At 62.3% G+C, this 26,481-nt stretch overlaps 2 protein-coding genes across 7 annotated transcripts in view; one reads left to right on the forward strand and one right to left on the reverse strand.

The window, feature by feature from the left end:
- The window catches only part of STK32C (serine/threonine kinase 32C), a 33,190-nt gene extending 30,541 nt beyond the window's left edge, over positions 1-2,649 (reverse strand). The window contains exon 1 of the mRNA XM_037051239.1: positions 2,230-2,649. Coding sequence (XP_036907134.1) covers positions 2,230-2,491 — 262 coding nt within the window. The 5' untranslated portion in view covers positions 2,492-2,649. The remainder of the gene's footprint in view (positions 1-2,229) is intronic.
- A 5,542-nt stretch (positions 2,650-8,191) lies between these two features.
- On the forward strand, positions 8,192-24,555 carry LRRC27 (leucine rich repeat containing 27). 6 transcript variants are annotated; one of them, XR_005067266.1, is made up of 11 exons: positions 8,192-8,835; positions 8,920-9,170; positions 12,905-12,963; positions 13,356-13,490; positions 14,733-15,081; positions 15,900-16,046; positions 16,935-17,031; positions 18,288-18,406; positions 19,136-19,268; positions 20,410-21,476; positions 24,206-24,234. XR_005067266.1 is itself a non-coding variant. In XM_037051245.1 (11 exons), the coding sequence occupies exons 2-11, from the start codon at positions 8,961-8,963 to the stop codon at positions 24,260-24,262; spliced, it is 1,437 nt and encodes a 478-aa protein (XP_036907140.1). In that variant the 5' UTR covers positions 8,192-8,835; positions 8,920-8,960; the 3' UTR covers positions 24,263-24,555. The 6 variants fall into 6 exon arrangements, 5 of the variants coding, with proteins under 5 accessions (XP_036907140.1, XP_036907136.1, XP_036907138.1 ...); XM_037051245.1 differs by lacking the exon at positions 20,410-21,476 and adding an exon at positions 10,769-10,899 and having other exon boundaries at positions 24,206-24,555; XM_037051241.1 differs by lacking the exon at positions 20,410-21,476 and having other exon boundaries at positions 24,206-24,555.
- The last annotated feature ends 1,926 nt before the right edge of the window (positions 24,556-26,481 follow it).

The following is a 26,481-nucleotide window of genomic DNA, read 5'->3' on the forward strand; positions in this document are numbered from 1 at the left end:
CCAGATGAGGGCGGTGGGTCCAGACCCCTCAGGACTGGCAGGGGCAGAGGCCAGTCAAGATAGTTCACCTCAAAACTACGGTTTTTAGTCGAAATTTACCTGGCACTTTGTTAAACTGCCCTCTTATTTCCTTTTTCCTTTTCTCTGCATACCAAATTTGATATATTAATTGGGTGTTTTAATCAGAAAAAAAGGTCTCACATCACCACAGGAACCGTGCCACACCAGTGAAGGGGAGTCAGCAACCCCCACACCACGGGGCGCCTCCCGGAGCCCGCTCTGCCAGGGCCCAGCGAGGGGCGCCCTTCACAGGGGTGGCCAACGAGGCACTGCAGCCTGGAGGGGAGGTGGGCCCAGGGCACACAGCCCCCCCCAAAAGATGCTCCTTCCTCTGTGCCAGAGCCCACTCTTTCCATCCACAGAAGCCCACGGCCTTCACGCTGGGAACCGCGCCTTCTTCTCTGAGACTCCGGAGCCGAGTGTGCCTGGCCACCGTGGAGACGTAGAGCAACGGAGCCGCTGCCCACCCAGGCAATATCCGCAGCCACCAAGCCCAGGGATAGGCCCGGCCTCTCCGTCTCAAGGAAGCCCAGGTAAGTCCCCATCACCTGTTCGGTGACAGGCAGGTGATCAATGGCCCTACGAGCTAGAGAGCAAGCACCTGCAGGCGACACTGGTTCTCACCTCTCACAGGCCCAGCTGGCTGGTGTCTGTGCCTCCGGCGCTGCATAGGCAGAGAAGGGGGGTGGGGGGCGGGGCTGCGAAGTAATTCTCGAATCAGATTTCCAGCATCCTAAAGGGATTCCGCGCTCTTTTTGCCTTTTTAAGGATCCTCGAATCCTGAGACATAGCACTCGGAGCACGTGCAGACATTCCATGCCCTAACAGGCGGAAGGCAGTCCGTGCTTCGGTTCTATGCTCAGCGTCGCTGTCCCTGCCTCAGAAGGCACCACTCGAGGGACCAGAGCGGGCCAGCTCCCGGCCGACGCGGGGCCGCGCTCCCATCCTGCGGTCAGAAGCTGGACTTAACCCTGCCTCCTGATTCGTCCCTAGCCCACGCTGGGCTTTCCTGACGGTGAAGGGTTGCACCAAACACAAAAGCCGGGAGCGTGAGACAGTGCCAGCGGTGCATCCTGCCGTCCCCATGGTCGGCGCACAGTGGGAGGGTCACACCGAGCCTGTGGCTGGTCCTGAACGCCGGACCTCCCCGGGCCCGCGTCCAGCCCCCACCCCCACCCCAGCACCACAGCTGGCTCCCGCCGCGCTGACGCCGGTGGCATCCGGCCCGCACGCTCGCCAACACTGGCCTGAGGTCGGACTGTTGTAATTTCCTATGACGCTTAAATTATTGATCAGAAATAAATAGCCTGGGCTCTCGCGCTGAGCCGTGCTCTACAATTACGGAAGACCCACTGCACCTCTGCAGCCTGCCTACAAGTGAAAAAAAGGCAGTTTCAACTATTTTAGGAAAATGTCAAAATATATCAAATGTGTCACCGCGGTACCATTTGAGTGACTGCGTGGCATCTGTAGGAAAGGGCTGAGCATTTGCGTGTGAATGTGTCACAGCACCCAAAGGTGGACACCGGGCAGCCACCTTCCCTGCAAAGGTGCCTGGTGCCCAGCCGGCCCGGGGGCGTGGCCGGATGGACTGCTGCCTGTCACCACGAGCGCCCACCTCCCTGTGGCCACGCAGGAGCACCTGTGCTCTGGAGGACCTGATAGAGCCGCCCAGTTCCCGAAGGGCAGGCCTGTGTACAGGGCAAGCCCCCTCCGCAGCACATCTGAGTGCAAAGGTCGGGCATGCGGTGGCCTGTGCTGCGCACGCACCTGCGCCCACCCGTCAGCCTAGAGGCTCAGAGCCGGGTCCAGGGGCTCCGATCCCCGGGTGGGCACCAGGCCCCTTGACAGTGGGCACCGCACAGGTGCAGAGTAAGGAACCCAGCTGCACAGGGTCCCTCACAGAAAAGTAAAGACGCCTCAGCTCGGAGCCCGACAGCCACTGGACACGGTGGAGGATGCAGGCGGGCGCCATAGACACGCGTGGGCACCTCCGGCACGGTCTGCGAGTTCCCTCGGAAACCGAGCAGTCCCGGACCCCTTCCCACCCGGTGGCCTCGGTGTCTAGATGCCAGGAAATCCTACCGCCGCGGCCCTCCTGCGAGAGCGCGTGGGGGCCCCACGCTGTCCCCAGAGAGGCCGGAGTCCCCGCCGCGCGGCAGAACTCACCGTCTTCCTTGTCGTCAAACACGGGCCTCCGCGCTGGGGCCCCCGACATGGACGAGCTCATCCTCTTCTTCCACTTGCTCCACGCAAACAGGGGGCGCGGCTGCGCGCGGGCATCGCCCGAGTCCCGGGCTCGAGGTTGGCCTGTGGCGGACGGCTGCAGGGCGGGGGTTGCGTCCGGGCCCGCGGGGCGCCCGAGGCCCGAAGGTGGCGAGCCAGGGGGCGCCGAGGCGCTGCTGCCCCTGCGCTCGGCGCCACTCCTCATGGCCGGGCCTGAGTGCGCGCCGCGGCCGGAGACCCGGGCATGGCCCGCCTGCTAGGCGGGTATCGGGAGCGGGAGCTGCTGGCAGCAGCCGCCTTGCGCCCCAGCCTCAGCGCTCGAGGGTCCTGGAGGCCGTGCCGGCTCCGCGGACTGCGAGCGCGCGGGGGCGGTGCCGGGGCGGTGCCGGCGGGAAGGAGCCGGGGTGCAGCGGAGCGCTGGGGGCGGAGACGGGGCGGGGCTGATGCGGGTGGCGGCGCGCGGTGCCTTTTACTCGCTGATCACTTCGGGTGGGGCCGATTCCTCGTGGACCCTGGGACTGTGGCATCGACTGGGCTGCGGGGGCGAGAGCAAGGGAAGAAAGGCCCTTGTCCCCTGCAAGTATCCTGGAAGCCCCCAAAGGATGGAGTCCTGGGGACAGGGACAGTTCCGCCGGGCAAGGCGGCGGAGACTCAAAGTCCCCCGCTGAGCCTCCCCACCCCCCTGCCTTCGCGAACAAAGCGGGACCTGGACTACCGCCTCTCGATCTGAGAACCTTAAACGTCAGCCTGCAGCTCTGCGCTGCGCCAGGCCGCGCTGGGCCGGGGATGGGGCTGCGGGAAAGGGCTGCGCTGGGACCGAGGCCGGCTAGCGCTCAGGACTGGCGGTCCCGCAGTGCTGGGCCGGGTGCGGATCCCTCCCGGGGGTGCAGGTGGCTCGCAAGACTGAGCCCGGGGAGGGTGGGGGAAGGGCGACGGCAGGGCTGGGGCGCGAGCCCCTCCCCAGGTGGCTGATCTAGAACCCGCCCTGCGAGCGCGCGCGAGCGCTTTCGCGCGCCTGGCCTAGCGTCGGCACTAAGCAGGTGTGCCCGTGCTCTTCGGGTCTCCTTGGCTGAGTAGCTGATCCCCCTCTCAACGGACCGCTAGGTTACCAGGGCTGACCTGGAGCCCCTGGCGCAGGTCCGCGCCCCAGGACCTCTCAGAGACCTGTGCCTGAGGTGACCGGGGTCCCCTGGCCCTGCCCATATCTGGCAGGGGGCTGGGCGCAGACAGCTGGACTCCCCACAGTCTTTGCCGCGTATTTGGGGGGCGCCAGGCGTGGTTTGATGCCATGCACGTCCGCCCCTCCTCGCTCAGCCAGGTGAGGTCGCCTAGCTCCCTGCACCTACGACTTTGGTCACCTAAGAGTCATTTTTTGTTATGGGTTGTTTGACCCACTCTTGGAAGCCTTGGCCTCTTTAAGTTCTGCCTTCCCGCCAGGCCACAGAGCCAGCTGTTCTGTTCTACCTGGAGATGTCTTGTAGGGCCTTCTTCCGCCTCATGGTCACTCCGGGCGGGGATGCCAAACGGCAGCATACTTTCCTGGCGGGGACGCCATGGCCACGGGGCCCTTTGGGTCTCTCTGGCTGCGCTGCCCTTCCCTGCACCCCACTCAGCTCTGCCCTGCCCTTGCCTCCCCTCCCTCAACCCCTTCCCGGGCTCAGCCTGCCCCCTGGTTGTTGTGATCCGTCTCCCACTGCCACGGGGTGGGACCCTGCATTCTCCCCCTCCCTTTGACATTCACTATGGCTCCTCACACTGCTTTACCAAAGAAATGGGAGCAGAGCTGACCTGTGTCATTTCTGGGCTGTGCATCAGTAGGGACCACCTGCCCACCAGCCAGGGATGTGAAGGACTAGGGAGAAGCTGACACGGTGCCGAGCCACTGAGATACAGGGTTATTTTTGTTTTCACTCCAGCCTCGGGTGGCCCTGGCCTGGCTGATGGGCATACTTGCCTGGGTCTCAGGGTGAATTTCACATGTATGGAGACCAGTTCNCCTTCTTCCGCCTCATGGTCACTCCGGGCGGGGGTGCCAAACGGCAGCATACTTTCCTGGCGGGGATGCCATGGCCACGGGGCCCTTTGGGTCTCTCTGGCTGCGCTGCCCTTCCCTGCACCCCACTCAGCTCTGCCCTGCCCTTGCCTCCCCTCCCTCAACCCCTTCCTGGGCTCAGCCTGCCCCCTGGTTGTTGTGATCGGTCTCCCACTGCCACGGGGTGGGACCCTGCATTCTCCCCCTCCCTTTGACATTCACTATGGCTCCTCACACTGCTTTACCAAAGAAATGGGAGCAGAGCTGACCTGTGTCATTTCTGGGCTGTGCATCAGTAGGGACCACCTGCCCACCAGCCAGGGATGTGAAGGACTAGGGAGAAGCTGACACGGTGCCGAGCCACTGAGATACAGGGTTATTTTTGTTTTCACTCCAGCCTCGGGTGGCCCTGGCCTGGCTGATGGGCATACTTGCCTGGGTCTCAGGGTGAATTTCACATGTATGGAGACCAGTTCTCGGATCCCCAGATTGGGCTCCGTCCTTGGCTCCCTCATGGGTACACAGCAGGTACCGGCACTACAGGGGTCGTCCCCTCAAAGCCAGGGCAGCCTCGGGTCCCCCAGGGCAGAGTGCCACACTTCTCTGTCTGCTCCTTCCCAGGCCCCCTGAAGGGGCAGAAGAGGCGTGAAAATATATAACACCCCCCTCACAGAAGGAATAAGACAAAGGACATTAGGGTCATGGGCGTGGAGGTTGTGGCATTTCACACGTTACCTTTACTCTCCCCGGAATGACGGGAGAGCATCCCTCTGGGGCAGCTGGGGCAGGTGGTCATCACCAGCTGTATTTCCCTCCAGGTCTGGGGCTGCTCCCCTCCGCCAGCCAGACCTCAGAGAGCAGGGCTGTCTGTCCCCACCCACCTGCCATGACACAGAGAGGTCCAGAGCCACCCCCCGGGCCACTGTCCTCTCGGAAGCACCCCGTTAAAAGTAGACTGTGGAATGAGCCCAGTGGCTGGTGAAGGACAGAACACGCGAGGAGGAGAGATTGGGGTGGGGGTGGGACCCTTTCCCCCACCCTACTTCTGGGGCAGTTCTGACGTCTTCATAAAGGAGGACGGCTCTAGTTTCCCGCCTCTTCTAGCTTTCTGAAGCGGCTCCATCTTCTTTTCAAAGCAGGCTCATCATCTTCCTTGCCCCGATTCATCTGTGCAGCTAGAAAGCTAAGGCGACCTCGCAGCACCGTTGCCACCATAACCTCCCCCGTGACGGTGGTGCAGTCTTGCCTCCGAGGTCAGGGTGTGGGTCCTTGTGGGGCCCAGGCAGCCGACACCTGGTATACAGGTGCTGGGCCAGAAGCTGAGGCCTGGTCAGTGGACGGAGACTGGGTGGCATTGTGCAGCCTGTGTGACCGGCACCTAGGGACTCTACACTCCACAGAGGTTGAGCCCCGGCCAGGGGCCAGTGGGGGTCACACTTGTGGGTGCAGTTCTCGTGAGACCCAGAGCCTGCTTGGCCTGTGGCCCCACTCGGCCCCCCCTGGAGAACTTACTTCTCTGCTTGAGAGTCTTGTTGTGGGGGGCAGATGCCCACCTTTTGGTGTTCCCCTTAGGTATGCATGAGAGGAGGCAGGCGGCCAGAGGCTTGGAGCCCCCCGGGGGGCCCTCCACAGATCCAGAGGCCATCTCAGGCTCTGTGACCTCCCTGCCCCTTGGGCTTCCCTGTAAGATGAGGGCGACAACCCCACCTCCTGGCATTATCTGGGGGAGCCCTGGACGTTTGCTGGCCAGTCTGCCATGGTGCTGAGCATCTCCCGGCACTGCTCACTCAGAGCTCACCACCAAAGGGCAGCATACTTTGGTGGCACTGACTGTCACAGAGCAGTGAAGTGGTTTTGGGAGGCAAGTCCCTGCCGAGCTCACTGCCATCAGCTCAGGAATGAAGCTGTTGATGTCCTGCGAACAACCCACGCGGGCCCGGCACAACCACAGTGGGTGTCAGGAGTGCCCCCCCTTCATTGGACTGACTCTCCCTTTGCTCTGTGACAACTGACGGACACAGAGTGGCATGTGCACCGTGCCAGTGTCCTGAGTCTGTGAATGGAACGCCCACTCCCTCCCAGCCGCCACCCTCTGACTCTTCCCTGTGCACCTGCACCTGGCTGCCCCAGCCTGGATGAGGGGACCACCTGTCCTCTGCCCCTCCCCCCTGGAAGCAGCTTCCTGGGGCTGTTGTAACAAACACCACAAAGAGGGCACCATAAACGATGGACTTTTATCTCGGACAGCGTAGAGGCCAGAAGGCCGAGATAAAAGGTGTTTCGGGGCTGGTTTCTCCCATGGCCCTTCTGTGTCCTCACACATGGTCCCTCTGTGTGTATCTGTGTCCCGATGTCCTCTTCTGACAGAAGGCCAGTCCTATTGGATTGGAACCTCCCGTGGGTCCTCATTTCGCCTCTGTAAAGGCCCTGTCTCCAAACAGTCACATTCTGAGGGTGGTAGGACTTCAGCATGTGAATTCTGGCAGGGCATGTAGCCCGTGACACCCATCATGGGCACTTGTGCCTCCTACCCTCCCTCAGCCTGGGTTTCGGGCCAACCCGCCCCTTGGCTGCTCTTGTTTTAGACTCTTCTCATTCACCCTTGCAACTTCATGGACAGCCTCACTCACACGAGCCACACTTGTGCCGAGGGAGGTGTCCTGAGTCTTCGTCTAAGATTCTTCCTTGTGGTTGTGAGCAGCTGCTGGCCGTCCAGTTCAGGACTTTCTCTCATCTGGGCCACTGGAGCCCTGCCCCACCCTCCCTGCGGTGAGCGAGGCTGCTGTGAACGCCTGGGTCTGTGTGTCCTGACACATGTCTCGCCCAGGGACACCGGGTCAGACGTCTGGCCTCCAGAACTTCGAGGGGAGGCACGTGGCTGTTGCCAGCAGCCAGGTTTTTTGTGATTTGTTGTTGCTACAGCAGTTGGAAAAAAACGGATACACTGGAGTTTTTACCCTACTCCGTGTGAATTTCAGGGTGATGAGCATTCCTCAGACTCTGCCCTGAAAGTGATGATTCTGCTTGCGCACCAGTCTGTTCAAGCGGGTCTGCGTTCCAAAAGCCTTCAGCTCGGCACTGAAGACTATAGCACTTCCTATATTCGTCGTTCCTTTGGTTAGAGATATCTGCTGCCCTGTAGTCCAGGTTTCCTAAGCTGCTTCACCTGCCACTGCGGCTTTCTCTTCAATGAGAGAATGAGCTCTGCTTACCAGAAACTACTGACATGTGAGGGCAGCCTGTGATTTGGGGAACACACCTTTCCCGGGGTCCCCTAACTGGGCTACTAGAGGAATTTCGCGTGGGATCGGTGTTGGGGGGCAGAAGCCCTAACGTCTTACACTTAGAAGGGCAGGGCCGGTGCCCAGGTGTGGCTGCGGCCCATGGTCCCCATTGGTGGGAGGCAGCTTTCTGCTTCTCCATCTCCGGGGTGGGGGGGAAGCCTGCGTGCTGGGTGAGGGATGGTGCAGCTTCCGCAGGACACCCCCGTGGCCGATCCACCCCGGGGCTCCGGCCGGAGCTCTGGGCGTCCAGTTTGCAGCAGGTCCTCTGTCCCCAGTTTACCTCCGAATCCCCCTGCTTGCCACGCCCTGCACCCACGGGTGGAGCCGAGGTGTGTGCCCGCTGCCCCTGTGACGGCACCCCGTGATTCTGGAGGACCCGGGTCTGCCCGTGAGGCGCCCAGTTAGACACGGGCGGGGCTGTCGCCAGGGGCCCGGTGTCCTCGGGCCCCGTGACTCTCGGGTTCCGGCACTCTCGCTCCGGCCCCGGAGATCGCGGGCGGCGAGCCGGCGCTGGGACCCCGAGTAGCGCGGCAGCCGGCAGGGGCCCGGAGCGCACGCGCACCACACAGCTCGCGCGGCTTGGCGCCTGCAGGGCCCCGTACGGCCCGCGTCTCCATGGCGACCGCGGGCGCCGGCCGCCTCCATTGTTCCTCAGCGTCTCTGCGCGAGCGCCGGCGGCGGCCGGGTGTGCCAGTGAGGGGGGCGCCGCCGGTGAGAGGGGCGCGTAGCTGGCCGGCCGGGGCGGGCGGGCGGGCGGCGGGAAGAAGGCGGTGCCCAGGGCAGGCCGCGCCCCGGGGCCTGGACCGCCCGGCCCGGTGGGGGCAACCGAGGCGGGGCGCGCGGGGCACCTGGAGCGGCCTCGGCGGCGCCCGCCGCGCTCGCGAATGTGCTGCTCCCGGTTTCCAGACCTTGTCCCCGTCGGGGGCTCCGGGGAGGGCCGTGCAGGGAAGGGCCGCGTCTGCCCGGGTCGTCCCCACGCCGTCAGGGCGGGGCCTCAAGCCCAGACTTGGGGAGGAACGCGTGGCTCTCGGCCTCGGTCCGACCCGATTCCTCTCGGACGCCGCCGTTCCCGTTCTGCGCTTCTCGGGCTTCGAAAGTTACATCGCAGATTCCATGGGACCGAGTGAGCAGCAGGACGTTGTAATCTGAACCTTCCCGCAATTCCACGGGTTTTTAAAGAGCCAACTTTACTTACACGTCAACTTTATGAGACTGGTTTAAAAGGAGTGTTTGGTAAGCGGACCGGCCATGCAGCTAGCCCTGCCACCCGTGAACGAGAGGAGGTCCTAACTGTGCTGCGGCCCCTCCTGTCTCCAGGTGAGCTGTGGCCCCGCAGCGTCGTGTCCTCCTGCCGACAGATGGAGGGAAGCGGTGCTGGGGCTGCGGCCTCGGAGAGCAGCGCCCGGCCGGAGAGCAGCACCGCTCCTGTGGGGAGCCCGCCGGCCTCCCCCTCCAAAGACAGTGAAGGGAGGGTGCCGGGGGCCATCTTCTCCTCCTTGCCAGTCCTAGACCTGAGTCAAAATGGACTTCAGCACCTCGGAGACGTCCTTAAAATCCCCACCCTTAAAGTAAGCATCGAGTCTTGGGGTGTTCTGTGCCCCACGCTGTGCAGATGCAAATGAGCGGCCTCCCCACCCCCCAGCTTTCACTGGCAGCCTTCTCTTTGGGAGAGAAGTTCTAGAATGAGCTAGAGAGTTCCGCAGGGTTCTGTGTACTGCTTCCTACAAATGAGAGACCCAGTCATGGGAACCAGTCAGTGCAGGCCCTTCACAGGTTTGGACTCTGATGCCCTCTTTCCTCAAGATAGTCTTGGGCACCAAAGAGTCGGTGGTAGGCACCACGGCTGGAAACACCCCCGATCTCTCATTTAAAACACAAACCCCTAAAACCCCAGTCAACACTGAACCAGTGGAGACGGCTTCTCACCCACGCTTTGCCGATGTCCCACGCCTGGCGCTTTGCTGGGCGAGCCCATCACCACCTGTGACTCTGGGGTAAGGTACCAGCAGGGCCCAACCGTGCTGGGAGGCAGTGAGAGTGCTCACCCCATGCTCCAGTGGCCCTGTGGTCAGCGGGGCCTCATCTGTCTTCCCCTAGAAGGTGGGAGTGAGAGAGTTTCCGTGGGTGGTTGGAAGGGTTCAGTGATAAGGCACATAAACCACAGTGTCCACTACCCAGCATGCTCTCGATGTGCTGCGCCGTCATGGTGTCAACTGACACTCCCCAGTGTGCCCAGCAGCGCGGCGGCAGCTGCTGGACTCAGGGTCTGCGGTAGAAATGGCAGCACCGTCATGACGGGTGCTAGCTGGGCATTGCTGTGTGTTGTGCCCTGCTGCCCCACCGCACCCGCGAGGTGGGTCCTGTGACCCATTTCACTAGTGAGGACTCAAGCCCAGAGAGGTTTGGGAGTTTGTCCAAAGTCACACAGCTAACAGGTTTCAAGAGCTAGATTTGAACCCAGAAAGTCTGGCCCCCAGGCCAGTGTTGTGAGAGCCTGTGTCTTGCCAGCGCGGTGGAGCAGCTTACCCACATGTGCACCAATGGAACGTGAGCACACACAGCAGCAGCAGCGGAGGTGTCACGACCTCCCCGTCACCCTCCACACTGTGACTGTGACGTCACATGTGCAGTTCACCATTGGTGCCTAGGACTCTGTCCCCTCCCTCCTGAACCACTGCCTCCTTTGTGCTGGTGACTTGGCCCCACTGGGCTGAGGTGTCCAGAATCCTGAACCAGTGGTTTGGGATTGTCCTCGTGTGGCTGCTGACCACAGGTTGCTACATAGCAGACCACTTAGGGTGTGTCCTCCTGCTCTTTCCTTGGGACATGTCCCTGGGCCCAGACGCGCTGTCCCCTCACTGGGCAGGGTTGCTGTGGGGCCCAGGAGGGAGAGAGTGAGTTTGGTGTTCGAGGGCATTTTGGAAACGGCGTGTGTGCATGGCGTGTGTGAGCCGCCAGTGTTCAGGGAGTCAGCGTCTGCAGGTCAGGACGCACCCCGGGCCCCAGAGACTCGTGTTCAGTCTCAAGTCTGCTGGTTAAGGTACTAAAGGTGGAGCGTCACGAGTTCTCTTCCATGCCATCTGCGCAACTGCAGTGCCGAGTGGCTCTGTTGGGAATGCGTTCAGGATGCACTGTGTTTGAAACCTGGTCTTTTTCTTCCCGGAAGCAACTGCATCTTCAGAGGAACGCCCTGCGTGCCATTCCCCCAGACTTCTTCCAGCTGCTGCCGAGCCTCACCTGGCTGGACCTGCGGCACAACAGGATCGAGGCGCTGCCCCCCGGGGTAGGCTCTCACAGGCACGTCGCCCGCGCCAGGCCGGCCCGAGGTCCTTCCCCTGGTTGAAGTTTGAGTTCAGAATAGAATCGCTTCGCAGTATTTTTGAAGCCGGCCAAGAGGTGTGAAGACTGCGTGCACAGGACACTTCGAAGCGCAGAGGATGCCGGCAGCCACGGTGCCTTTGCTGTGTTGGTTCTGCAGGGTCTGCTTCCACCTGTGCCTCGGTGTGAAGCCGCCTGAAGGGTCGGAGGCCCAGCCAGGCCCTGGGCCCCTGTGTGTCCTGCTGTTTCCCGGGGAACAGGGAGGACTCCTCCCTTTTTGGAAAAGTGTGTGTGTGTGCCCTTGCACCGCTCAGGCTCCAGGGACCCCCGGCACCCCCACATCCAGATCAGATGCCTCACTGTCCACTCTGCACAGGCCCCGCCTGGCAGGTGGCTGGCCTCCGCACTGCCTCCGGGAGCCCCACCTGCCGTGAGGCCCCTCCCCTCCGGCCCTGCACCTTCGGGGCCCAGGCCTCCTGCTCGTTCCCTCTCCATGGGCACCTTCCGAGAGACAGCGGGGGCCCTTCCTCTGTGTCAGTGCCTCCGGCCAGAGGAAGCACCCAAAGGCCCTGGGGTGGGCAAAGGGAGGTGGGGCGGGACAGTGGGTAGGGGGCACAGTCGCAGAGGCCATGGCTGGCGTTGCGGATTTCATTCTGACAGTTTGAGTGGATGGGTGGAATTTGACCTGGCTGCACAGAGGGGCAAGGTGCCAGCAGTGAAGCCACTGCAGCAGCCCTAGTGAAGGGGCGATACCTGGATGAGGTTGGATGAAGGAGCGGCGGGTCCAGGTTGGATGTGGGCAAGGGCAACCCCAGTTCAGACACGAGTGTCTTGCAGAAGCTGGGAGGCCACTGGGAGCTAGTGGAGCCTGGGCCTGTGGCCCCGTGGCTCACTGGCTTTAAAGGCAGTTTTAAGACAGGAGCGCTGTGGGCCTGGTGTCAGCAGGGCTGGGGAGAGCCTGCACCCGCTCACTCCGCAGACCCACCCCTTCACGTAAAGACATGGAGTGACCTGGCTGGTGTAGCTCAGTGGATTGAGCACGGGCCTGCGAACCACACGATCGCAGTTTGATTCCCAGTCAGGGCACATGCCTGGGTTGCAGGCCAGTTCTCAGCAGGGGACTCACGAGAGGCAACCATATATTGATGCTTCTCTCCTCTTCTTCCCTTCCCCTCTAAAGACAAATAAATAAAATCTTTAAAAAAAGAAGCAGAAAATCAAGCAACCACCCCAAGTGACACTACACCACTACGCCAATTTAAAAAAAAAAGACACGGAGTGACGTAGTGTCACTTAGGGGTGGTATCAGTATCAATGTATCAGTGGCCCCTAAGTGACACTACACCACTACGCCAATTTAAAAAAAAAAAGACACAGAGTGACGTAGTGTCACTTAGGGGTGGTATCAGTATCATTGTATCAGTGGTAGAAGTATCAATGTATGGTGGCCTCTCGTGAGTCCCCTGCTGAGAACTGGCCTGCAACCCAGGCATGTGCCCTGACTGGGAATCGAACCGCGGTCGCGTGGTTCGCANTTCCCAGTCAGGGCACATGCCTGGGTTGCAGGCCAGTTCTCAGCAGGGGACTCACGAGAGGCCACCATACATTGATACTTCTACCACTGATACATTGATACTGATACCACCCCTAAGTGACACTACGTCACTCCGTGTCTTTTTTTTTTTAAATTGGCGTAGTGGTGTAGTGTCACTTAGGGGTGGTTGCTTGATTTTCTGCTTCTTTTTTTAAAGATTTTATTTATTTGTCTTTAGAGGGGAAGGGAAGAAGAGGAGAGAAGCATCAATGTATGGTTGCCTCTCGTGAGTCCCCTGCTGAGAACTGGCCTGCAACCCAGGCATGTGCCCTGACTGGGAATCGAACCGCGGTCGCGTGGTTCGCAGGCCCGTGCTCAATCCACTGAGCTACACCAGCCAGGCCTGATTTTCTGCTTTTTAAAGGATGCCTGTTTTGTTTTGTCCTAAAGGTATTTGAAAACTTTGCTTTTAGAGAGGAATCCCATCAAAATGCTCCCTGTGGAACTGGGTGAGTGCTGCAGTGACCCCATGGGGGGGGCTGTGAAACGCGGTTGTGTGGGGCTGCAGACGGCGTCTCGGGATGGCGTCTCGGCCCGGCATTCGAGGTGTGTGTGTTGTCGGCTCTGTGCTGTGATCCCCCCCCGCCCCGCCCGAGGGCTGTTGCTGCTGCTGCTTCTGCCTGTTTAACTAACTGAATCCGGTGGCCGGGCTGGTCTTCACCTGTGAATCCGCCCCCTTAGCAGAGTTTTTTAAAATAAATCTCGGACCCCTGGCATATCATTTTACCCAGAATTCTCAGCAGGGTCTTGTTCTCCCTGACATGCAGACAGTCACTGCCCGCCCCCCCCCTTCCCAGGGTGCGGGTGGTCTGTGAGGCGCCCCCGGCTTTCCCCTCTGCAGGCAACGTGAGGACACTGAGGGCCCTGAACCTGAGGTGCTGCCCCGTGGAGTTCCCACCCCAGCTTGTGGTGCAGAAGGGCCCAGCCGCCATCCTGAGCTTCCTGCGTGCCTGCGCCGCGGAGCCAGCGCCTCACGGTTGGTAGGACAGTTACTGTGGTTGGCTGAGACTGGAGTTAGCGCTCCTTACAGCCGGGCCCGGGGAGCCTCATCCTCGCCAGACTCTCCGGGCGCTCGAGTCCCATGCGGCCTCCCCGCCAGCCAGCAGGGCCACCTCTTTCCTGGCTCGGCGCTTCCAAGGGCATCCTCCGGGCCCATTTCCGAGTCAGTCTGGGTGGGTTTGGGTGCAAGTTCCCTGCCATGAATGTCAGGAGACAGTCCTCACCCCAAACACCATCAGGTCACTGTTTCAACAGTTGCTTCGTCCTCAGGCCATGGCTGCCCAGTTTGTAGCCATTTTCCTAAAAACACCAGCCCCAAGCACTTAGTGGTCGGAGCATGTGGTGTCCAGAGCGTACTGTCCCATGCACGTGTGTGTCGTGGGTCCTGTGTGGCTCCAACACGTGTCCCACAGGAGACCCTGGCCATGGGGTCGTGTGGGGCGAGCACAGCGATGACCCCGAGCCTTTGCCAGTTCCACCTACCCAGCTCGCCTCCCGGACGCGGTGTGTGGAGAAAGCGTCTTCGCAAGGAAGCGGCGGCACACCCCTGGCGTGGAGAAAGGGTTTTCAGAGCAGTGTTTCGGCGAGTGACGGGCGCCCGAGATGCCTCGCTCTCGCTGCCTGTCAGTCCCGCTGCACTTTGGGTTGTTACGCTGAAGCCTGTCCCATTGGATGTGGCAGATGGGCCCTGGACCAGAGAAGGGAGGAGGTGGGGAGCTGGAGAGGCTGAGGCTGCAGGCACTTTTACAGGAGGAACCCGGTGGCGGTCAGCGCCGTTGAGAGAGTGTCTGAGGCGGGCATGGCCGCGTGCCCAGGGAGCCCCTGCCGACCCAGGTGTGGTGGGCGCCCCCCCCCCGGCCTGTCGGGCGTCTGTGTGCATGGAGCAGGGGCCACAGGTGACCAGGAGACCCCCGTCTGGGACACTGGCTCCCAGGCCTCGTGCGGAACCTGGCTGAGACCGTGGATGATACACTGCAGGCCAGTTTGCTCTCAGTTTGCCCAGAGCTAGAGATGAGCATGTTTCAAAGTCCGCAAGCGTGTTGCCAGACAGACGCAGCAGGCACGTGGGCGCCCGGTCGGGTAGAAATAAGGGTAACCAGCTGATGCGGGCAGGCTGCCAGGCAGCGTCTTTGCCGGCCTGGGTTTGCGCGGAGCACGAGACCCCGGGCAGGGCCGGCGCTTCAGCGCAGTCGCCTGAATCGGGGTTTTGTCTTACCAGCGACTTCACCCCCTGAAAAGATGACCCCAAGCCAGCTGCCACACCCCCACTGGGATTTACCCAAAGAATGTGCACCCAACAGAGAGACCACAGATTCTCAGGGGCCGGAGGGGAGCAGGCTGGCGGAAGCGGGGGACCTGAGTGAGCTCAGGAGGTGCCCCCGGCCCTGCGAAGACTGGCCAACCGAGGGGGAGCTCAGGCGCTTCTGGAAGCTGCGGCAGGAGATCGTGGAGAAGGAGCAGGCGGAAGTCCTGGAGAGCCAGCTCCTAGCCGTCGAGTTGCCTCCGAACCTGCGGGCCATGCTGCACGGCCGGAAGGACGCACGCCCCGGCCCCAAACACACCCCCAGGTGCGACCCCAAAGCCCAGGCAACGTTGAGAGCTACTTGCTAACTGTGAAAACACCGGGGGCGGGGTGTCTGCCACGTCGGCGTCAGCAGCTGCTCGGTGGTGCCAGCCAGGCTTTGGGTTCCAGTCACCCCCCCACGGTCTTGATGGGGGGCTGCACAACTGAAGAGCCCCAGTCCCGTGTGTCTGAGTGTGCATGTGCATGACACGTGTTCATGGTGTGTGTTGCGTGTGCACTTGTGTGCACTGCATGAGTGTGCCGTGTGTGTCGTCTGCTGTGTGAGTGGTCAGTCTGAGCAGGCCGGGGCCGAGGAGCCTTCCTTACGGAGGAAAGGTGGCCAGGTGCTCACTGCTCTCTCCTCTCACCTGTTCTGTGGGCTCACAGTGTTCTGTGGGCTCGCAGTGTTTCAAACAAAAACGTTTGCAGTGTTGCCACTTGCAGCCTTGGAGGCACGGAAGCAGGTCACGTGGGTTTCCACAGCTGCCTGACCGTCAGTCCTTCACCATGCGCTCAGGGCAGGACTGTCGGAGCCTCGGCTGTCAGAAACCGCCCCCTCCCTCCACTGTCATTTCTGTTAGGAGCAGCAGTGAGCGCCCGTCCAGGTCACTTGGGAGCCATGTCAGAGTCCGCAGCCCTGGGGTCACCTGGCGCTTGGGGTGGGAGTAGAGGGCACGCCATCGGGGCCTCCACAGCCGGCCCGGCGTGCAGATGGCTGTGAGCCCAGCTCTCGGGTCGTGTTTGCATCCTGATGTGTGTCTCCCCGCCGCGTGTGCTTCGTGGGTCTGTTAGGTGGTTGGCTGCAACCCTATGTCGTTCCAGAAGGACAGCGCCCTCCTCCAGGGGTGCCCAGCCTGGCCTGGCTTCAGCGTACCTGGCAGTGAGCTGGGCGGGGCAGCTGGAGGAGAGGCGGGCTGCGGCGCTCCGGGAGCTCCAGGAGAAGCAGGCGCTGACGGAGCAGCGCAGGAGGTCAGCCTCGGCCCCGCAGCCGGGCGCCAGGCCCTGCTGGCCCTCGGGGCAGGTCCCCCCAGCACCTCATCCCTGCCCTGCTGCCCCACGCTGTCTGCCCTCTCTCTTTACTTGCCTTTGATTTCTCCTTCTTCCTTTTTCTGCCCTCTTCTCCTTTCAGTTACCTGGCTGGTTATTCCAAAGGTAATTCTAAAGAATGTTATTTAAAAGTTACGTCTCATCGGTCATGACCGCTCTGGGCCCTGCCTTGCTGGGCCTGCTGCACTCGCCCCTCGGCTTGCCCTGTCCTGCCCTGCTGGTTGCCCACCCGCCCTGTGCCCTGAGCCTCGGGAGCCCTGTAGGCCAGCATGGATCTCGCCCACAGTGCCCAGGGACCTCTCCCTTTCTGGTTGGGTTTGGGCCCCATCCGGAGGTTGGAGGGGAGGGCGGGCAGGAGGGAGCACTTTAGGCCCCGGCCCCTCCCTGTGAGTGCCCCTGGGCTTGGGAGTCCCTCCCAGTGGCCTGCACCGCATTTCTCACTGTGGGGTTCTGGCAGCCCCCCACTCCTTCCCTCATCCAGGGACCTGGGGTGGCTGCAGCCCCATTGTCTCCTGCGCTGCCCTGGGGGCCCCTGCCCCTCCACTGTGGGTGGCCCCTTGTGAGTAAACCCTCCCAGGGCCTGGCCTCCTGTTGCCTCACCTGGTGGAGGCCTGGGAACACCTGCTTCCCCTGCTGCCCAGAGCCTCGGCCCGCCCAGCTCTGCCCCAGGTGCATGTCAAGCCAGTGTCTGCTCTCTGGACGGATAGACTGGAAGTAAAAGACTCTTGTGCGAAGCTTTACACCTGGTGGTAGAAATGCTCGTGAGCATTGCAGTGGTCTTCCCCTGACTGACACGACGTCTTCCTCCAGAGACCAGCGGGTGCTGCAGGAGTGGCGGGAGCAGGCCCAGGCCACGAAGAGGAAGAAGGAGGAGCTCGGCAGACTCCGGCCTCCCCGGCAGATGCTGGTATGTGGTGTGGGCTGGAGGTGGGGCGTGCGTGGTGGGGGGCCCGCCGGCAGCTCCGAGGCCGAGTGCTGGGCTTGTGCATGGCCAGTCAGCTCTGCAGTGCGGTGCGGTTTCGCCGGGTCTCTGCCCGTGGTCCTCTCAGCCGCCAGGAGGTCGTGCCCTTGGTTCTCCCACGGCGTGAGCAGCACCCGGCACCCGTCTTCCTTTTTCTCCCCCAAACCATTTGGGGGTGGAGCCTGGATGGGGCAGGGTGACTGCAGGCCCTGGCGTGACCCTTCAGGTCAGGGTCCCCCCACTGGCACACCGGCCAGCTCAGCCAGCTGGTGCTTGGGTGGCCTGCACAGTTCAGCCCCTCTGCCTGCTGCCTGCAGCCTGTGGGGGGTGGGGGCTTGGAGGTGGACCCAGCTGCTGCCCACCCACTCCCGCTCCCTCCCTCTCTGCCCTCTCCCTCCCACCCGTCCTGGGTGCTGAGCACCTTCATTGGACACAGTGAGAATCCGGTGAAGGTCCTTCCTGGTGCACACAGGCACACGCTAGTCTGAAGTTCTCTGATGGGGGCCGCTGCCTGGCTCTCAGACTTGTCCACAGGGGGGCAGCAGTGGGCCGAGTGGGTTGGTCGGGGGCCCTTGGGTCCAGGCTGCACACAGTGGACTGGATTCTGCTGCCAGGATTCTGCTAGTCCTGAGGGCAAAGTCCTGTGAGAGGCAGCTGCTTCGGCCATGTGGGGAGGGGGAGGGGCAGCTCACCTGAGCAGAGCACCGAGGACAGGGCAGGCTGGTGGTCAGAGGCAGAAGGCTTCTACCCCCGTCACAGGCCCATGAGACCCCCGGGCAGCTCAGGGCCAGATCCACAGGGCAGTTTGGAAGGCCACCTGGCGTGACGTCCAGCAGGCCGAGGAGGGTGGGAGAGCCCCAGCTAGACACCAGTGACAGGCTCTCTGCTTGCTGTTGGCCACGTTTTTGCGTGAAACCCGGGGCTGAGAACAAGGTCGCATCAGCATGGAAGGCCTGAGCCCTGGTGCCTCAAGGGCCGTGCGGCCTCCCAGGAGAACCTCCGGGGCTGCGGGGGCCTTCCAGCAGGTCCCTGCCCTGGGCCGGCGCTTGCTGCGGGATATCCAGCCTGAGGCCAAGGCCTGGGATGACTGCAGGGCAGGGGCTGCTGTCCTGATGGCCACTCCTCGGTGTCCTCAGGGACGACATCTATGCTCATGGTGGCAACTCCTGGAACCCTGAGAGTATCTCGTCGCGTGTCCCCAGGTCGCATTGGAGGTTCCCTTTGCCACGGACCTGCCAGGCGAGGCGAGAGCGCCAGCGAACCCACCTGGACAGAGGGTGCAGAGCAGAGAGAGGTCCCTGAGAGCAAGTGACACGCCGAGGTTGGTCCTTGAGGTGGGGCGGGGAGTGTGGATGCCCCAGAGCTCAGCCCCACCGCCCCACCCTGGCTCCGGGGCTTTGGCTCTCCACCAGCACCTGATGGGCAGAGCCCAGACCTGTGGGGGCTCCGGTAGAAAGGATGGCAGGCAGGACAGTCCCCCGCTGCGTCCGCTCGTTCCCTGGGGACCCCCCTCCCTGCAGGGACAGCAGCCACTCGGGGTCTGCATCCCCCACACTCTCCTTTCACTGTCAGGCCCTCAGCCCCACCCACTGAGGCGGGACGGGCCCTCCCTGTGGCCATCCGCAAGTGCCACCAGGGCCTGGACCCTTTCTGCCACCGGAGCTGTGTGTGCCTCGGAGGAGGCGGACCCAGGGCCCCGATGCCGCCAGGGCACCTGTGTTTGGAAGGCTGCTTCAGTGCAGCGTCCCACTCCTGTGGGTGAGGGTGCGCCAGCGCCCTGTCCCTGGTGTGAAAGCAGACACTCTTGTCACGGGTAGGGCCCCGAAGGCGCGGCACTTGCGGACGAGCTGTTCCCACAGTCAGGGTGGGCACCAGCAACTTGTATCCCAGGGCACCGGTTGGGGGAGACACCCAGGCCTGCAGGGAAGGGCTGGTGGCCTCCGGTGGCCTCCAGTGGCCTCCTCCTCATGACCTTCTGGCAGTGTACAGGCCTGAGGGAGGAACGAAAGTTCTGAGAGCAGCCTGAGCCTGAGGCCCTGGGTCTCTGCAGAGCCGGCCACCAGGGGGCGCTGGAGGAAAGGCTGAGACGGCACCTCCGGCAAGCGCCCGAGCAGCGGAGAACAGCGTTTGGAGGGACGGTGCCGCTGGGGGCCATTCGGAAGGCTGCAGAGGCCTCGGACACCGTGAGTGCTGGTCGGCTCTGCTTCAGACTCAGTGGTGTTACTAAAACCAGGCGGGGGCGGGCTTGCCGCGCTTTTCAGAACTCCTACTTTCTGAAATCATGGTGGCAGGGCGCTCCTGGGCCTTACCGTGTGGGTCAGTCCCAGAAGGGCCCTTGTTCAGGGGAGAGGCGCGCATCTGAGCCCCGTGTGAGCCCTCAGAGGCCCCGAGCCAGCCCAGGAGCTTGGCCGCAGCTCCACCGGCCCCTGCGGAGTCGGGGCAGGTGTGTTTGTGGGATTCTCACCGGCAGGGCCCGTGGGGCCCAGGGCTGCTGCTGCCCAGGGGACCAGCTAGGCCTTGTGGACCGTGTAAAATGGTTAGCCTCCCTCCACCCAGCCGGTGGTGGTGTCCATCCTTCCACAGGGCTTGATGAGCACCTACTGTGTCCTGCCTGTCCCAGATAACACTTGGGCAGCCCACCCAGCCCGTGAAGGGAGCTGCTGCCCTCCCCTGAGTTACCAGGCCTCAAGGGCATCGCCAAAGCTGACCGCAGGGTCCTCTGCACCTCTGGTCTCGAAAACTTGCCCGTGCACTGCCCAGACCACCCTGCCCCTGGGCCTGCTCTGCAGGCCCACTGGTGCTCGGCTGTACTGAGCCTGTCCCCAGAGCCAGCGGCACTGTCCCCACAACCTATCAGAGGGCTCCATCTCGTGTCCCCGCTCCCCTGAGGCCCGAGCAGGGTCTGGGCCACTTCACGGAGACACTACCCCGCTCCGACCCTGCCTGCCTCGCCCGGAAATCCCTGCTCCTCAAGCCCACTTGTCGCCATCCAGGCGCAGTGTGCTGCGTGGCCTGGCCCTGGGCACCCCCAGCCCTGCCTCTTAGGGCTTCCAAACGTGTGCCCAGCCCACTGCCTCCAGCTTCGACTCCAGAGTCCGTTTGTGTGGTGAGCGACCCTATATGCTCACAGATTTGATAACTTACTTGAAATGGACCAAATCCTTAAAAGACACCATCTGCAAAAACACACAAGAACAAATTTGAGTTGGCTGGTATCTGTTAAAGAAAATGAATTGATAACGTTGAATAGGTTCGTGGGTGGTTCGAATCCCACCGCATACTGAAGGAACACATCACAGAACTAACTCCCTGCATTCTCTCCAGAGGATGGAGCCAAGGGGACACTTGGTGGTCCCTCTGAGGCCAGCATGACCCCGACCCCAAACCCAGAGGGAGCCATCACACGAGAGGGACCTACAGACCAGTCTCTCGTGGCCCTGGATGCACGATCTTGACCGAAACGTGAGCGGGCCGAGCCCCGAGGTGTGTAGGAAGACCTATCCAGGATGGCCAGGGAGGATCCGTCCCAGGTGTGCAAGGCCGGTACAGTGCTGCACAGCCGGCGTACGTGACATCCACACCCACAGGTTAAAGAGGAGGAATCCCACGACCCTGCAGCCGAAGCAGGGAAAGCAAGTGACAAGGTCCACCATCTGTTCATGTGAAACTCTCGGCAAACTGGGCACAGAGGGGACTTGGTGAATCTGACCAGGAGCATCTACAAACACTGCAGCCGATGTCACACTCTGGCAAGACACCCGACGCTCCCCCCGCCCGCTGCCCCAGTCAGGAACAAGGGCAGGCCTCTCCGGTGGCGCATGGGAGGCCCCAGCGGTCACATTGACACAGGAAGGGAAACGGCGTCCTGCTTAAGGGGAGAGAAGAAACTGTCTTTGTCCTCAGCTGATGTCACTGTCAGTCAGATGGTTCCGAAATCGGCCAGGAAGTGCTGTGACTAATACGCACTTAGAGCAGGTGTTGGGGTTCAAGGTCAGCACCCCAAGTTGGTCATTCACGGTACACAGCGATGGATGAGTGGAATTTAATATTAAAAACACACTGGTTTGCATAAGTACCCCAAAACAAAGAGGACATGCAGGACAGCAAGCTGGCGGCAGATGCCCCTAGACACAGTCCGCTGGGGTCTTCGGCACCGACGCTGAGGCCTCGATGGAGCTGCGGGAGGCTCTGCCGGAAGCCGGGGTGCAGCGAGTCTGTTTCAACAAGAGTCTCTCTCGAGCCTGGAACCAGAGTACCGGCCCTTGTGTTCTGGGCCATGGTCCTGCACCCTCTGACTGGAGGGAAGAGTCCTGGGACCCACAGAGAGTGGCCGGCAGGAAGCCGCAGTGGTCAGGCTGGCGGCGCCAATCCAAGACCAGCACAGCTGCCGGGTGAGGAAGGTGGTGCCCCACTCCCAGGTCAGAAAGTGGGGCTCGGGGAGACGAGGGGTAAGCGGCGGCACTGCGGTGACCCCCACGTGGAGCCCGAAGCCAGCGTTCAGCCCTGCACCGCTCTCTCTGGGGCACAGGCCCCTGGGCTTACTGGGTGCTGTCATGCCTGGCTCTGCTCTTCTGTGATTAAAACATCCCGCCGAGTTTCTCAGGGAGCATTCAGTGTCCGGTCCCAGTGGGGTCTCAGAACACGAGGCCGAGGGCACACTGCACCTGGGAGGAGACGGAAGTGCTGCGTCCCCTGGCGCATCCCTTGGAGGCACGGCCCTGCTGCACAGCCCCTGAGCCGGGGTCTTGCGGGCAGGGGGACGGGGCGCCTGCTCTGCATCTCAGTCTGCATCACTTGCTCGCTGCCTTTGCCTGTGTGGGAATTGGGGGGCCAGGGGAGAAGGGACTCAAATCCCCAGGGCTGCGGTTGAGGGCAGACAGCCCCCCCGTTAGCCAGTTTCACTCTTGTCTTCCCACATGGCCGGCCATTTCCATGGCGCCATCCCCGCCTCCGCAGCCACCGGCCTGTGGCTGGGCCGTGACCGACGACCGGGGGGCTGCACCCCTGAGCAGCTGTGGCCGGGCCAGTGTGGGTAGGCGGGTAGACGGGCTAGGGTTTTAGGAGAGGATCCCAGTTAGCGGCTGTTTTTCTGAGACGTGCCCACCAAGGACCCCCGTCCAACGACATCTGTTCACGCTGTCCACAGGACCCCTGGCCGGAGAGAGGACAGGGGTGCCATTGGCAGCAAGCATATTGTTTGGCTCTGGGGGACAGGGCCAGTGTTCCTGGTGTCCCATGTCAGAGCACAGGCCACCTGCCAAAGGCCGCGTCTCCCAACCTCCCGTGACCACCGTCTGGCCAATGGGACATGAACAGAGGTGCTTGTCTGAGCTTCCAGAGCTTTTCTGGAATGCACACGAAATGGCAGTTCTGGGGCAGCTGTGGCAGGCCCTGAGGTGAAGGCCCAAGTGAGCCGGGGTGTGCCAGACTGCAGCCCTGAACACTGTCGTCGGGGTCTTTGGCACCCTGCTTCACCCTGGAGCCCGCGTCGCTGGGGCCTTTGTTCCAGCCACTGAGCCTGCATCCTAACGCACAGGCCGGGGCCTTGCTCCAAAAGCAGGATGCCACCTTGTGGGGAGTGTGAGGGCAGCCAAGAGGTGTCCCCACGAGAGCCAGGTGCCCCAGGGGCTAGGTGCCTCATGCCACAGAGTGACAGAGTGGAAGGTTCTATCCCGGACGGATGGCCCAGTCGGAGTGAGGTTGAGGCCGACAGACCCGGGGGAAGTGCATTGGACAGAAAGATGTTGCGGGAAACGAGATGGAGACCAGAACTAGCCCTTCGGGGTCACATCAGAAAACACAGCAACTGAGAGAAGCCGTGGAAATGGACACTCAGATAACTGAGGGTTCTGGGAGTTGAGTTAAAAACATGGCAAAACCCATTTTAACGACAAAGAACCTAGATAGGTGAGTTTGGGCAAGTCCTCGGGGCAGAGAAGGGCCGCCACAGGCCCAAGAAGGGACTTGTCTCCAGACCGAAGGCCCTGTGTCCGAGGGAGCGGCGTGTCCTGAGAGCCTGGGCTGGGGGCGCCGGGGCTGCGGCTCCTCGGCGAGCAGGGCTGCCTCTGCAGTCTGGTGGTCTGCTCTGCTTACCAGCCAGGGCCAGCGTGAAAGAAAGGACTTAAAAAGTTACTTCCCGTACAGCCCTTCTCCGTGCCGAAGCGTCTGTGGAATGGGTACTCCCAAACAAGGGGTGGGCAGAGAGGGAGGGGGGTTCGGGTCCAGGAAGGGGAGCCCCTCCATGCACGAGGTGGGGAGCCCGGGGTCTCTGCGGGGGAGACAGGCCTGTCCGAGGACTTGCATGGGGAGAGGACTCGGGCAAGTACGGAGAAAGCAAAGTGTAAGTGTTTAATCCCACAAAGAACACATGTTTTAAGGAAAAAAACATAAGCAGGGGGTTTGCAGCATCTCATGTTCACTGATCGTGAGGACACAGCCCCATGTGTCCAGGCCTGCAGCACGTCTGCCCTGGGGATGGGTCCTGGGCTGCAGGCGGAGGTCCAGGTTGTGCCCCAGTGAGAGAGGACCGAGGCCCCTCAAGGACAGCCCCTCCCTGGGAGTGGGAGGGCTGGCACTGCAGACACGGTTGGCCAGCTTCCCAGGGCGGGGGTGGGAGGAGCCTGCCCCTTCCTGCTGGCACTGGCCACCTGCAGGCCACCTGTCTTCTTCCACGTCACCTGTCTCCTGCCTGGATGGACCGGGCAGGCCAGGGCTCTTGGAGCAGAGCCTGCACCAGACCCCAGAGTCAGGGGTTCCCTCCACGGTAGAGATGCTGGGCCCGTTCCTGTGCCTGGGGCGGGGTGGCTGTTGCAGCCCCACCTTGCCGGCAGCTGTGCGACTCCAGTGGCATGGCCGTCAGCTGGTTGGATGGTGCAGGGCAGGAGCAGGGGAGTGAGTTCTCGTTCCTCACTGGCTGGCAGACAGCTGTGCACGGGGACCCTTGGGTGGGCCCTGGGAGTGGCTCACCTCGAGGGCAGGGCCAAGCAACTAGCAGAAGTCTCAGGGGACAGGGTCTGGGGCCTCAGGGACAGCACACTGCACCCTCCACAGGACAATGCGCACAGCAGGCTGGCTCCAGGCCCACCTGGGTGGCTAACGTCCCCTCCTTCCTTCCCTAAAGGCCAGAAAGCTCCAGGACAAGGTGGAGGTGATGAAGCAGAAGCCAGGTCCACCCTGAGCAGCCGCCGTGAGCACCTGGCCCTCCCCGGGGACCTTCCATCGTGCCCACCGGCCACGCAGCCTTGGAACGTATTTTCTAACACGAAACGTTAAGCACCTGAAAATGTTTGTGAATGCTGATGGCAAAGTCTCACCCACACCGGCAGACGTGTCTCCAGCCTGGCAGCCAGGCCTGGGGCTGGCAGGCTCCCTCGGGCATGCGTGTGGGGTCCCAGGGCCGTGGTCTCCCCACGGCTCTGCGCAGGCAGCCTGATTTTTTAAAAAATATTTTATTTTTAGAGAGGGGAAGGGAAGGAGAAAGAGTGGGAGAGAAACATCAGTGTGTGGTTGCCCCTCATGTACCCCCCACTGGGGACCTGGCCTGCAACCCAGGCATGTGCCCTGACTGGGAATTGAACCTGCGACCCCCTGCTTCATAGGCCCAAGCTCAATCCACTGAGCTACACCAGTCAGGGCTGATTTTTTGGTTTTCACCCGTGTTGCTTCTCTGAGGCCCTGAAGGTTTCAGCTGCCTTCAAAGGAGGAAGAGGACGCTGCAGACCAGGCCCACCACGCTCATTTCCAGCGACGGCCATTACAAATGTAGCCGGGGTGTCCCTGACTCTGCTGTTTCCACGCGGGGGGACACACTCTCCAACTCCTGCCAGGCAACACGGCTGCGAGGGGCTCTGTGTGAGCTCACCCGTCCCCTGCAGCAGCACTCTGTCCCACTCTTCAAGGGTCCTGGTGCCTGACCCTTGCCCTGCCTGTAGGACCGTGAAATGCAGCCAGGGCCACCCCCACCCCCAGGCGCCCAGAGCCCGTCCCGGTCAGCCCTTCGCCCCACCATCTCACTCTGGCTCTTCAGCCAGGCCTGGGGTCTTGCTCTGCGCACACTGCCCCCAGGGAGGGACTCTGAGCCCCACAGGTGGCTGCTCCCAGGCCTTCCTTGCCCCGTGGTCTCTCTGGGATGTGTGTGTCCCACCCGGGCCCCACTGCAGTCACGTCACCTTTTCTAAAAGTCCCTTTGCTCCAAGAATCTCAGCAACGGGGCGGAAGAGTCCATCCCTGTTAGATGGCTGGCAGTTCAGCTGGTCCGAGCACTGTCCCGAGGCACCAGGGCTGCAGGTCCACCCCGTCAGGGCGTGGGCAGGAATCTGCCCCCAAGGGCACGAGTGAGCCGAACAGCAGGTTGGTGTCTCAGATTGGTCAATAAAAAAATCCAGGGCCAGCGTGCGTCCCGTGGTGGCGACAGGCATGATCTCGCCCTGCAGCCGTGCCTGTGCGTCTTGCTGGTTGGTTCCACTGGCAGCGACTTCGCTGGTCCGCCAGCCTCGGGCCACTGGTAGTGACAGCCTCGTTGCATCCTTGCCGGTCAGGCAGGCATTGAAGATGTGTCACCCCTGCTCCACTGTCCCCCACCCCCTCCTCCCATGTCTTTCCTGGTGCTTGCTGTGCACAGACAAGACGGGACCGTGTCTTCACCACCCCTCTGTGAGAAGCCATGCAGGGGCCCCAAGGGCTCCCCCATGTGCCCCTCTGTAGGGAGCTGGGGCTCTGAGGACGCAGAGCGGAAGCTTCCAGACCTTCCTCAGGCTTAGGCCATGGGCGAGCAGGCATGATTCCTTCAGCCCTGGCCTGCACCCCCTGTAGGTGGGCAGGTGGCCTGGGCACCCTGTGCTGCCATGGCTGCACAGCATAGGGTGGCCCCCGGTCCGCCTGCCACCACCCACTCTGGGGCATCGACAGCTGTCTGCAGCGCAGGCCCAGGGAGTACCTGGCGGTGCCCAGGCTCCGCTGCCCCCAGGACCTCTCAGAGACCCGCCACTGCCTGAGGGCTCGGCACCTGCGTGCCTTGGCACAGAGAACAGGCCTGGCTTCGGAAACCTCTGGCTCAGCCTGGGGGCTGCAGACCAGCGGTGTTGGAACCATGGCAATTGCCTGGGAAAGAAAGGCCCTACCTTTAAAACATTCTTCCTCAGAAGCCTGCCACCCTGGGCCCCCAGATCTGGGCCTGATGAGGACTCAGGGCCACCGCAGTGCTGCCTGGTTCGCGGGGGACAAATGTGGCAAGGCACCAGCCGCGGGGTCGGGGGGCAGCTCTTCAGGCCCCCCCAGGGCCTTGAGCAGCCACACTGTCCCCATGCAGCACCAGTGGGGTGGGCCACATGGGGTGGGGACACAGGTTTGCTGCCACCGCCGCCCATCCCAGCCGTGGCCTGAGTCGGGGTGTGGGGC

This window comes from Sturnira hondurensis, unplaced genomic scaffold, assembly GCF_014824575.4.
Source record: "Sturnira hondurensis isolate 20B ecotype Veracruz unplaced genomic scaffold, ASM1482457v3 Scaffold0007208, whole genome shotgun sequence".
In the NCBI taxonomy this organism is placed as follows: Eukaryota; Metazoa; Chordata; class Mammalia; order Chiroptera; family Phyllostomidae; genus Sturnira; species Sturnira hondurensis.

What these genes read in the sequence shown, in the direction of transcription:
- LRRC27 (XM_037051245.1), top strand. Translation starts at nt 8,961, where the DNA reads ATGGAGGGAAGCGGTGCTGGGGCTGCGGCCTCGGAGAGCAGCGCCCGG. An exon ending in TTAAAATCCCCACCCTTAAA is followed by an intron (nt 9,171 to 10,768) that starts GTAAGCATCGAG and finishes TCTTCCCGGAAG; the next exon opens with CAACTGCATCTTCAGAGGAA. An exon ending in GGCCTCCCCGGCAGATGCTG is followed by an intron (nt 17,032 to 18,287) that starts GTATGTGGTGTG and finishes GCGTGTCCCCAG; the next exon opens with GTCGCATTGGAGGTTCCCTT.